We start from the raw sequence: 13,242 nt of genomic DNA, 5'->3' as shown, positions 1-13,242 counted from the left end.
ATGATGCCTGCTTCTCCCTCTGCCTGTGTCTCTGCCTCTCTCTGTCTCTATGAATAAATAAATAAAATCTTTAAAAAAAAAAAAAAAAAACAAAGATGAATGGATAAAGAAGCTGTGGTCTATGTATACAATGGAATATTCCTCAGCCATTAGAAACGACAAATACCCACCATTTGCTTTGATGTGGATGGAACTGGAGGGTATTATGCTGAGTGAAGTAAGTCAATCGGAGAAGGACAAACATTATATGGTCTCATTTATTAGGGGAATATAAAAAATAGCGAAAGGGAATAAAGGGGAAATGAGAGAAAATAAGTGGGAAATATCAGTGAGGGTGACAGAACATGAGAGACTCCTAACTCTGGAAAACAAACATGGGGTAGTAGAAAGGGAGGTGGGCGGGGGATTGAGGTGACTGGGTGACGGGCACTGAGGGGGCACTTGACGGGATGTTGGCAAATCGAATTCAAGAAAAAAATAAATAGGGATCCCTGGGTGGCTCAACAGTTTAGCACCTGCGTTCGGCCCAAGGCATGATCCTGGAGACCTGGGATCGAGTCCCGCATCGGGCTTTCTGCATGGAGCCTGCTTCTCCCTCTGCCTGTGTCTCTGCTTCTCTCTCTTTCTCTCTCTGTCTCTCATGAATAGGTGAATAAAAGTCTTTAAAAAAAATTCTAATTAAAAAAAAAAAAAAGAAAAAAATAAATACAAAAAATTAAAAAAAAAAATAAAAGGTTTTGTGTGTAGACAGCCCTTTATAGGAAAATGTTAGATTTATTCTTTGGATAAGAGAGGGAGTTACCAGTTAGTCAGACAGAGTTTCAGTTTAGGATGATGAAGTAGTTCTAGAAATGGGTTGTGATAACAGCTGCACAATATTGTGTGTACTTACTAATACTGAATTGTACACTTAAAAATAGCAAAAAAAGTTAATTTTATGTTATGTACATTTTACCATAATAAAAAATTGTATTCTTGTGCCTGTAAAATATAGAAAAGGTCTAAAATAGTATTTAGAGTTACCAAATTAGAAAAAAAATAAAGTTACCAAATTAAGTAACAAGTATAAACAAGCTAAACATATAAAGGTCTGCACTAATAAAAACAATAATCATTAAATCTGGAGAAGAAAGGAAGAAGGGGAGAGAAAAGGAAATGAAAATAAAACTAATAACTATTCCGAGAGGAAAGTCAGTAAGCACTGACAGAAGAAAGAGAAGCTTAAGCATATTATATGAAATCATAGTTACTAAAATAATCATTAGAACAAAAACACAATCCTTTTTAAAAAAGAAATAGCTCCCAAAAGCAAAGACACAGATTAAGTGGTTAAAAAAACAAAGTACAGAACAGTGTGGATAAGATACTATTGCTATCTGATAAAATATATACATTTTGGGATGCCTGGGTGGCTCAGTGGTTGAGCGTCTACCTTCGGCTCAGGGCGTGATCCCAGAGTCCGGGGATCCAGGCCTGCATCAGGCTCCCTACATGGAGCCTGCTTCTCCCTCTGCCTATGTTTCTGCATCTCTCCACGTCCCCCTCCCGCCCCCACTCTCTCTCTATAAATATATATATATTTATATCCATACGCACTGAGATACACACACACACACACACACACACACAGATGGAGACTACACAAGAAACTAGAAGTGCTCCTGAGGGGAAAAACTGGTTGGCTGGGGAACAAGATGAGAAAGAGTCCATCTTTTCACTCTACATTCTTTTGTCCCCTTTAGGAACTGTTTACTATGTATATATATTCCCCACTTAAAAAAATTAATAAATCTATAATAAAAATTACTCTTAAAACAAGGGAATTAGGTCAAGATCTGTACTTTAAGTGATGACATTCTCTAGACACTTGAGGAAGGCCATGTACATGAAAGCAAGCAGCCAAAGAAACAGAATAAAGAATCTGAAGAAAACAACACAGATCAAAGGAAACTTCAAAAACCAATATAATCCTTATATGGATTAAACAAGATATTAAATTCAGAAACCAAAACAAGATACTAAAAAAAAAATCAGAGAAAAGGACACCATTTATAAATGAAAATATGATAAAATTTTAAAATTCATTACAAGGATTTAGACAATAAATTTAAGGAAGTTTTCAAAGAAAGTATGTCAAAATGACAAAAAAATAAAACTAGAAGCATCCCAGAAGACCAATTCAGAAAGGGATAGGAGTTACAAGAAACAAGCATGGAAAAATAATAGAAGAAAACATACAGATCAAGGACAGATTTCCAGATTAAAAGGGAACACTTAGTATCTCACCATAATGAATGAACAAAGAGCAGACTAAGGGACACTACTTTAAAATTTCAGAACACCAAAGACAAATACAAGATCCCAGAAACTTGGGGATCCCTGAGTGGCTCAGCAGTTTAGTGCCTGCCTTTGGCCTGGGGCATGATCCTGGAATCCTGGGATGGAGTCCCATGTTGGGCTCCCCACAGGGAGCCTGGTTCTCCCTCTGCCTGTGTTTCTGCCTCTCTCTCTCTCTCTCTCTGTGTCTCTCATGAATAAATAAATAAAATCTTTAAAAAAAAAAAAACCAAACAAATCCCAGAAACTTTTAGAAAGGAAAAAAACCTTCCACATACAAAAAAATATAAATATGTATTATGCTTTTTTATTATTATTGTTTTTGTTTATTTTTATTTATTTTTAAGGATTTTATTTATTTATTCATGAGAGACACAGGCAGAGGGAGAAGCAGGTTCCATGCAGGGAGCCGGACATGGGACTTGATCCCGGGTCTCCAGGATCACACCCTGGGCTGAAGGCAGCTAAACTGCTGAGCCACCCGGGCTGCCCTTGCTTTTTAGTAGGCTCCACACCCAGCAAAGAGTCCAATGTGGGGCTTGAACTCACAACACTGAAATCAAGATCTAAGCTAAGATCAAGAGTCAGACACTTACCTGAGAGCCACCCAGGCACCCCAAGTTTTTTTTTTAGATTTTCATTATTTTTTCTTCTAGTCCATACTGATTTTAAAAAATTTTTATTTAAATTTTAGTTAACATACAGTGCAATATTGGTTTCAGAAGTACAATTCACTAATATATCACTTGCATACACACCCCACAGTGCTCATTACAAGTGCCCTCTCACAGAAAGAGAGAGAGAGAGAGAGAGAGAGAGAGGCAAACATTAACCCAAGCAAAGAGGTATATGAAAGCAAACAAACATAACACACTACTCGGATCTGTTCATTACTACAGATCCAAGTAGTGAACAATATTCAAACATAATAATATAAATACTATCACCAAAATTTATAATATAATTACATTAGAAGGATAAGGGGAAGAAAGTAGTGGATTAAAGAGAGCTACTATAAGTTAATAGATAACATCTAATACTGATAATTTAGGGAGTACAAAAAAAAGCATATTATTTAGAAATTTATTAGTGCAGACCTTTATACGTTTAGCTTGCTTCTGTTAATTTGGTAACTTTATTTTTATTTATTTATTTTTTTAATTTGGTAACTTTATTTTTTTTTTTTTTAATTTTTTTTATTTATTTATGATAGTCACAGAGAGAGAGAGAGAGGCAGAGACACAGGCAGAGGGAGAAGCAGGCTCCATGCACTGGGAGCCCGACGTGGGATTCGATCCCGGGTCTCCAGGATAGCGCCCTAGGCCGAAGGCAGGCGCCCAACCGCTGCGCCACCTAGGGATCCCTAATTTGGTAACTTTAAATGCTATTTTAGACCTTTTCTATATTTTATAGGTACAAGAATACAATGTTTTATTGTTATGTAAAATATACATAACATAAAATTAACTTTTTTTTTTTTTTGCCATTTTTAGGTGTACAATTCAGTATCATTACGTACATTCACAATATTGTGCAGCTGTTACCACAACCCATTTCTAGAACTACTTTTATCATCCTAAACCGAAAGTCAGAAATATGTAAGTACATATCAGAAGTGAAACTGAAGTGGTTAGGTCCGTAAAGACAGATAATTGTTTTTTCATATGACTTTATTTATTTATTTATTCTTAAAAGATTTTAGTTATTTTATTCATAAGAGACACAGGAAGAAGCAGAGACACAGGCAGAAGGAAGAGAAACAGGCTCTTTGTAGGAGCCCAACGTGGGACTCGATCCTGGAACTCCAGGATCATGCCCTTAGCCAAAGGCAGACGCCCAACCACTGAGCCACCCAGGCATCCCTCATATGAACTTTTCAATTCTATTTGATTTTTGTAAATATTATGTGCATTTTTTTTTTTTTTTAGATTTTATTTATTTATTTGAGAGAGAGAGAGCATGAGAGAGCACAAGCAGTAGAGAGAGAAAACTCCCACTGAGCAGGATTCCAGAACCCTGGGATCATGAACTCAGTCAAAGGCAGCCGCTTAACCGAATGAGCCACCCAGGTGCCCCTGCAGGTATTATTTTGATTCAAAAATTAATTCATGGGGCACCTGGTGGCTCAGCTGGTTAAGCATCTGACTCTTGATTCCAGCTCAGGTCATGATCTCAGAGTTGTAAGACTGGGCTCTGTACTGGGTGTAGAACCTGCTTAAGATTCTCTTTCTTCCTCTCCCTCTGCCCTTCTTCCTGCTCTAAAAAAATTAATTTGTAACTCTTAAAAAATATATATATATATATATATTTATATAAAACATTGTAGGGATCCCTGGGTGGCGCAGCGGTTTGGCGCCTGCCTTTGGCCCAGGGCACGATCCTGGAGACTCGGGATCGAATCCCACATCGGGCTCCCAGTGCATGGAGTCTGATTCTCCCTCCGCCTGTGTCTCTGCCTCTCTCTCTCTCTCTCTCTCTGTGACTATCATGAATAAAAAATTAAAAAAAAAAAAATAAAAAAAAATAAAAATAAAACATTGTAAAATACAAATTAAAAAACTTAAAAGTCAGGAGAAGGAAAAATAAAAATTACAACAGAAGGACCAGGAGAAAAACACATTTATGTAGGCTATAAAGTATTACACTAAGATAGTATAAATGAGCCTAGAATTTGACTGTTGTTTTTTTTTTTTAAGATTTTATTTATTTATTCATGAGAGACACACAGAGAGAGAGAGGCAGAGACACAGGCAGAGAGAGAAGCAGGCTCCATGCAGGGAGCCTGATGTGCGACTTGATCCTGGGACTCCAAGATCATGCCCTGGGGCAAAGGCAGGCGCTAAACTGCCAAGTCACCCAGGGGTCCCCTTGACTGAACTTCATGACACTCAAGATGAAAGGAAGAACATGATTTTTTAATGTAGTCTTCCTCTTCTATGAAGAGACAGCACAACAATTTCCTAAAATAAGCAAAACATCTTCACGTTCTGTCTAAAATTAATTTTTCACAGAGTCTGACACTGTTATTATATCTATAATAAGTACATAATAAGTACACACCTAAAACCACACCACTGACACGACATTTCCCAGTATGCTCAGGCTCTGGTTCTGTAAGAATAAGATCTTCTACAGCTCCCTCCTGAACAGTAAGCAGCGGTGTATTTAGAATTTCTTTCTGTCAAAAGAGAACACAAGTTGAAACATAAAATTAAAATAATCACTACAGTCCCTCCTGTTTTCATGTCCCATCCTTACCTGCATGTTCCGCTTATAGAGTTTCCTATCAATTTGAGCTCTCAGACCCCAAACAGCTGGTCCCTTACGCCGGTTTAATACTTTGTAATGTACACCAGACTGGTCACAGATTCGAGAACACAGGCCATCCAAGGCATCAACTTCCCTCATTAAATGCCCCTTGCCAATGCCACCAAAGGAAGGATTACAGGACATCTGACCTAAACAGAACAGACATCAAATGAATAGATGAGCACCCTGCACATAGTGAGTGTTTAATAGGGAAATGTCTGTACAACGGACTAGAATCATCTCATACAATAAGAAAACTTGAAACAAATGCTAGAGAGAAAATTAGAAAATCTCAACGAGATACAGGAGTCACTCAGGGCATCCTGGATAACAAACCACTGACTGTAGTTTCTTTTGAATCTTTTCCTTGACGCATATTTTTACTGGTTCATTAGGTTGTCTTTTCCTTTAATATGTGATTTTGAAATTCTTACTTTATGAAACCTTCCCAAATCAAGATACTTTTAAGAAGTCCAATTTGCATTCCTAGTTTCTAATTCAACATATTATTTCACATACAAATGTTAAGCTATTTCTTCTTTAATGATTTGAGAGATAGAGAGGACATGTGAGCAGGGGGAAGGCCAGAGGAAGAGAATCTTCAAGCAGATTCCTCATTGAGCATGGAACCCCACGTGGGGCTTGATCCCATGACCCAATATATCATGACCTGAGCTGAAACCAAGAGTCAGACACTTAACTGACTGAGACATTCAGGGGCCTAATTTTAAGCTATTTTATTAAAGAATAAAAGAGAATAGTATAATGAATTCCCAGTTATAGACTCGGGTCCAATCTTACATATTTTATAGCTCTACATGCTTCCCTCTCTTTCAGACATTGTATCAACCAGGCCTTTTTTGTTTAGGGGAAAAAAAAAAACCCCACCACAATAACTTAAACACACTTGAAATACCTGAATTGTTACTTAGCAATCAAAATGGAAAAACTAGAAATGTGAAATGACATCACCAAGTATAATTTTTTCTATTATTCTGTATCACTCTTAAGTAATCCTTTTCCAGCCTTTAGAGAAGATAGATTTCAGATACTTAAAAAAAAAAAAAAAAAAAAGGTCTTTATTCATGAGAGACACAGAGAGAGAGGTAGAGCCACAGGCAGAGGCAGAAGCAGGCTCCTTGCAGGGACCTGATGCAGGACTCAATCCCAGGACCCCAGGATCACGACCTGAGCCAAACACAGATACTCAACCGCTGAGCCACCCAAGTGCCCCTCAGATACTTTTAGTTTAGAGCTCATAACTCAGTGATTTGCTGGTCATATTTTGCTTGGTATACATGAAGCTTTTGTTAAAAACAAACAAAACAATGAAGCTCACCACTGTTCCCATTATTCCATGTTGTTTTACATCCACCTAGCTTTACACGTTTAAATTGTGTCTAACTTCTAGAGTATCTAAAGTTTCAATCCCTGTCTTAAAATATTGATACTCATAAAAATGACTGAGTTTTTAAAAAGATTTATTTATTTGAAAGAGAGAGAGAGGAGGCGGCAGAGGGGCAGGGACAGGGACAATGCACTGATCCTGGAGGCCAAGGCGGGGGTATGGGCTCAACCTCACCACCAGGAGACTGTGATGTGAGCCAAAACCACCACAAGTTAGATGCCAACCAAGCCACCCAGGTGCCCCAAAATGACTTAGTTTTTAACTCCCATTATAAATCAGTTAATGTTTCAAAAATTCTAATCCCACTAATTCCTGACATTTTTCTCAAACTTTCATTCCCAGAGATGAGTCTCTTTATACATTGGTGAGGGGAAAAAAACAAATACTGCAATTCTACCACTTCCTTATATCTCTAAACAATTTTTAGGCCCTTTATTGAATTACTGTATATTATATACATATCTTAAAACTTATATTTGTGAAAGTCACATGCAAAGAAATCCTTGTTTTTTTAAATTGCTGAAAACCTTTTCTCAAGGAGATATATTTATCAATGTTGAGCCCTTCTCCTTATGGACATAAAAGTTGAACATGCCACTTTTCTTTTGCTTAGCCCTCAAGATCGTTCTCTACATAGAATTCCAGGAAACTAGCATTCATTTCCAATCATTTGGAGTTGGAATAAGAAAGTCATCTGTATTCTTAGGTAGACTACTAACGTCCCAAGTGTGGTACCAGTACTCGGGGCTGGTAATGGTAATAAAAATGTATAAATCCGTCCATTTTTCCTTCTACTGAAGAATTTAGGTTGCCTATGTACCATAGAAAAGCTTATGGTAAAACAACAGTTTAACAGCTGACCACTTAACAGATCAGGCACTGTTTAAGATGATTTGCATATTTTCCGGCTTAAACTTTACAGCAAACTGAAGTTAGTACTGTTACTTCTATTTTATAGAGAAAGAAACTAGGGGTTAAAGAAATTGTCCCTTGTCCAAAGTCACACAGCTAGAACTCAGTGAAACCTGGATTAAAATTCAGAATGTCTAACAATCTCTTCAATGATGAGCATTCTTCATAAAGTGCATAGGTAATGTGACACAGAATAAACAGGCACACAGGGCTTTTCTCTTTCATTGTGAAATGCAAAAGTAGTTGGCCAAAAAATATTATTTTCCAGGTTAGTAGAAAAAAAGGCTGGGGCACCTAGGTGGCTCAGTCTGTTAAGCATCTGCTTTTGGCTCAGGTCATGATTCCAGGGTCCTGGGATCAAGCCCCACATCAGGCTCCTGGCTTAGAGGGGAGTCTGCTTCTCTCTCCTCCTTCTCTCTGCTTGTGATCTCTATCTCTCTCTCAAATAGATAAATGAAATCTTAAAAAAAGGAGAAAAGACTTTCTGCCTCTAACTTTATTATTGGCAGATGATAATGATTAAATCACAAGACAATTCTTGCCTTTTGCATTCTTAGGTCAGTTGAACTTTCTCGGTCAAAGCTATCTTTCTTAGGCCAAGAAGAAATATTTAAGATACTTCACTATATTAAATTACCTTCCAAATGAGATTTTGATTTAAAAACAAAATTGTCCGGTTGCCTGGGTGGCTCAGCAGTTGAGCGTCTGCCTTCCGCCTAGGGCGTCATCCTAGAGCCCTAGGGCTCCCTGTGAGGAGCCTGCTTCTCCCTCTCTTGTCTCTGCCTTCTCTCTGTGTCTCTCATGAATAAATAAAATCTTTTAAAAAAATTGTCATCCACTAAGTTCATCTATAAGAGTTACTGTCTCTGAAATGCATTTATTTAAAAAGAAAACAGGTTGTATTGTGTTGGTAGAATAATATGAATATGGGTTTTGATAAGAATCTCTTTATCCCTTACAGACCTACATTACTTATATCGTCTTAGTTCAGTATTTTTTTCATTAGGTTTTTAAATTATTATTGAAAGGTAGTATCCACTCTCTATTTTTTTTAAGTGTAAATAACGCTGAAATGTAAAATAAACAAACTGTAATCTTTTGGGTAATCACATCACTCCCCTCTAAAAGAATCATGGTTAACAATATATATCTCTCTACAGTTATGATTTGAATGGTAATTTTTAAAAAGTACTTGAGTATCAAATATGTGATTTAGTCACAATTTTTGCAAAACAGTTACTATTTCTACTGTCGATGGTTAAGCGAGATGCAGGAGGAAATAAACAGGCGTGCATGATTTACAAAGATGATGTTTTAGCTAGCATCTATTATGGTGCCAGAGAGAGATCTTGCTTTAAATTATAGACGTCCACTCATTGCCTATTAAGTGCGGAACAAAGCACTGTCGGTTCCTGAGCATAAAAATCAGGAAATAAACACCTGTAGAGATATAGAATGCAATAAAAAGTAGCACTGTTCTTCAAAAGAGCTTCACAAAATCTCGAGAGAACACAGCACTCTTTTAACAAATAATTCGTAACAGTTGTTAATTCACTTTTTCCCCAAAGCAACCAACTAGTAAAGCATAAATGACAACGAATAAGAAGCTATCAGCATGTATTCTTAGCTTCTTCCTTTCCCAAGGCACGGCCCCTAACTTCCCCAACTAATTACTTCTGTCAGCAGCAGCACAACCCACGGTCCACCGAATTGCCTAAACCAGGCAGGCCCACATGATCTGTGAAACTCAAATAAGGATAAAACCACAGGCACTAAGATTCTCACTAGCCTCGGGGGAGGGGAAAGGCTGCCCGCACCAGGTACTGGGAAGCGGTGAAGGGGCATATTGGCAGCTTGCGTCCTACGCCAAGCCCCAAGCTGCCCACACTCCTCACCGATCGTGTCCACGCGGTGGGTGAGCAGCAGGGTCCGGGAGCCGCACCGAGCAGCAGCGGCGGCTGCCTCGGTCCCGGCATGGCCTCCGCCAATGACTACCACGTCAAAGTTCGGAGCCGAGGGCGCCGCGCCGTCACCGATGAACCGGGCCAACGGAAGGTGTTTTTTGGTGAGGGAAGCCACGACCCAGAGACCACAACCTCGGACGGAAAACATGGCTGGAGAAAAGCAGAGTCTGACTCTGCATCTGACACGAGATGGGCGCAAAAACTTAGGGAACGAGGGAAAGGCTCCAGGGCACAGCCATCTTTGCTCTGACGTCACAGCGTAGCGGTCTACGTCCAGCGTCAGCGCTGATTGGGGCTTTGCCGGGAATTTACTGGAGAAGCGGGACTCCCAACTTTGCTTGTGGCCAAGCTGGTGTGAACCCTGTTTCAAGGTCTCGGTGGAGGCTTTTGATTTCTTATGGCTGTGGATTGGTGTTTTTTCTACTTGGTGATTTTCTGTCCTTTTCGGCAAGTGGCAGCCCTAATAGCCAGGTGGTCATCTACAAGCAACGATTTTGATCACTTTGCCTTAATAGATTCTTTGAATTTTCTGGTAAACTATCACCTGGATTTTTGTTTATGAAGACTAGCCTCTGAAAAAGAGGAGATTGGAAAGCAGTTAGAATATGTTTGTGGATGAAAGATTCATGATGAAAAAAAAAAAAAAAAAAAAAAGAAAGATTCATGATGGCTAATTAGGGGAATCAAATGGTTGGAGGTTAAATGTCCAGCCTTTGGAAATTGACGTTTTTAAAGCCTTCCATAGAGAGGAAACCTTTAACTGGTTAGTGAAACAACGCATGTACAGTTTTATTCTTCTGCTTATTAAAATCTATTAAATAGAAATAGAAAACTTTGAGGCTTAAAGAAGTCATATCTTCTTCAGCTCTCCTAATCCCCACCTCTGTAATCATTGTCATCATTTTGTTGCTAATGCCTCCTTGTTCAGTCTGCTTTTATTTTTTTAAGATTTACTTATTTGAGAGAGAGAGAATGTGCATGCATTGGGGGAAGGGAAAGAGGGAGAAGGTGAAAATCCTCAAGCAGACTCCCTGCTGAGTGTGGAGCTGCACCTGGGAGCTGGATCTCACAACTCTGAATTATGTATGATCTGAACCAAACCGAGAGCCCCATGCTCAAGGGCCTGAGCCACCCAAGCCACCCCAGGTTGCTTCTTTTTTTTAACAATGTATTTTTCACTCCATGCCATGTATATACGAATCTATCACATTTTAACCATAGTTTATTTAATCAACTCCCAAAAAATCCAACAGCATTTGGATTATTTCTCATTTTTTTTTTAAATTTTTATTTATTTATGATAGTCACAGAGAGAGAGAGAGAGAGGCAGAGACACAGGCAGAGGGAGAAGCAGGCTCCATGCACCGGGAGCCCGACGCGGGACTCGATCCCGGGTCTCCAGGATCGCGCCCCGGGGCCAAAGGCAGGCGCTAAACCACTGCGCCACCCAGGGATCCCTATTTCTCATTTTTTGATATTATCATCGCTCTTGTACATACATCTTTTTAAAATTTATGGGATTCTTGGAAATACTGGGTAAAAGGATTCTTCAATGCTTAAATTTTTGCTAATGGCTAACTTAGCCTTCTGAAAGCTTTGTGTCAGGTTGCATCAACAGTGTAAGACTATTTCATTATACTGTAATCAGGACTGGGTTTTAAATTAAGTTTAAAGTATAAAAGTCAAGAAGATGTACAATTTGTTTTTTTTAAGATTTTATTTATTTTTTTAGATTTTATTTTATTATTTACTCATGAGACACACACACACACAGAGGCAGAGACATAGGCAGAGGGAGAAGCAGGCTCCAAGTCTGATGTGGGACTCGATCCCGAGACTCCAGGATCACGCCCTGGGCCGAAGGCAGGCATTAAACTGCTGAGCCACCAGGGATCCCAAGATGTACAATTTGCATGTGAATTTCCCCCCTCTTCATAGCTATTTCTTGTTATACTTTCTTTACCTGTCTTCCAAGACATCAAGCTATTCTGGTTTTCATCCTATTTTCCTGGCTACTCCTTTTCAGTCATTTTTGTGGTTCCTCCTCCTTGAGCACTGTGCTCAAGCCCAACTACACACACACACACACACACACACACACACACAAACAATTCCCAAATCCCATCTTTAGGCCTCTATCTCCTGGGACCACTCCAAATATTAACTCTGTAGCAGTCTGGGTCCAATCAGGAGATAGAATAACTATATTGGAGTACCTGGCTGTCTGAGTTGGTATAGTATGCAATTCTTGATCTTGGGGTTGTGAGTTCATGCCCCATATTAGGGGCAGAGGTTACTTAAAAATAAACAAATATTTCACTCTAAGAAAAAGAACAAGTGTAATAAAAGAGTAACATATAAAGAAACTATATATGGTAACTTATGGCTGAGGGAGAGTACCTAAGTAAGAATAAATTCAAAAGGGGTTCAGATCTCAAATGCAGAAGGCTTTCAGAGAATATGGGCTACATAACATAGGGGGCTTGCAGAGAGAACAGCAGCTCTATGTGGACCTCCTGGGCCACAGGCAGGCTGCACACAAGACTTATAGAAGGATCAACTTCTTGGTGTGCAGACCTTCTGGCCCAGAGGCCAGGCAGGAATCTTGGTTTCCCTGTCTAGTAAGCTGTAGGTGGGTTATGGCTGAGCCAAGGTTGCAAGGTCCCAGAGGGATCACTTTCCAGGCTTATGGCTGGGGTAGGCTCTACCAGATGTTCTCATACCTACAAGCCTGACATTTTGCCTGCAACCCCCTTCTACTCCCTCCTCTATGTAGGAAATTGCCGGAAACCTCTCCCTCCTGCAATGTTCTCCTGCAACCTCTACTGAGAAAGGTTAACATAGTGAGCAATTTAAAAGAGAACTGTTTAAAGGAATTCTGTTGTTTCAGACAGCATATGTTGAAGGGTGAATTAAGTCCTGTCTGAGAAGCATTAAGCTGATAACTGACACAACATCTCAAACTTCACAAGCTCCAGCTCCACTTGCTGTTGTTTGAACAACTATGCATAGTCTCCCCTTAAGTCCTTTGTATTAACTTTTCCTTTGAATTTACTTATCCCGGAAATTCGTTTGCTTGAGAACAAGCCTGACTACACAATAGTCCTTCCATTTTACAAAAGAAAAATGCAGATTTCTCACATCACATTTCAAACTATGGATCATTGCCCTGGAATGATCACACACACACACACACACACACAAAACCTTTGTAGCAAAGAGGATGTATCAAAATATTGGTTTTAGGAAGACCTTTTGAAAGAGTAATCAAGGTATTTTTGTCCATTGACAGATGACTGGATATCAAAATGT

General features: G+C 39.1%; 1 protein-coding gene across 1 annotated transcript in view; it reads right to left on the bottom strand.

Annotated features, from left to right (window-relative positions):
- MTO1 (mitochondrial tRNA translation optimization 1) overlaps nucleotides 1-10,209 on the bottom strand; it is a 29,499-nt gene extending 19,290 nt beyond the window's left edge. Inside the window, exons 1-3 of the mRNA XM_038554521.1 lie at nucleotides 9,862-10,209; nucleotides 5,596-5,795; nucleotides 5,398-5,515 (exon numbers count right to left, since the gene is read on the bottom strand). Of these exons, the coding sequence (XP_038410449.1) occupies nucleotides 5,398-5,515; nucleotides 5,596-5,795; nucleotides 9,862-10,078 (535 nt within the window). The 5' untranslated portion in view covers nucleotides 10,079-10,209. The remainder of the gene's footprint in view (nucleotides 1-5,397; nucleotides 5,516-5,595; nucleotides 5,796-9,861) is intronic.
- Nucleotides 10,210-13,242: the final 3,033 nt, after the last annotated feature.

This window comes from Canis lupus, chromosome 12, assembly GCF_011100685.1.
Source record: "Canis lupus familiaris isolate Mischka breed German Shepherd chromosome 12, alternate assembly UU_Cfam_GSD_1.0, whole genome shotgun sequence".
NCBI lineage: Eukaryota > Metazoa > Chordata > Mammalia > Carnivora > Canidae > Canis > Canis lupus.
This window is presented reverse-complemented; position numbering and strand designations above follow the sequence as displayed.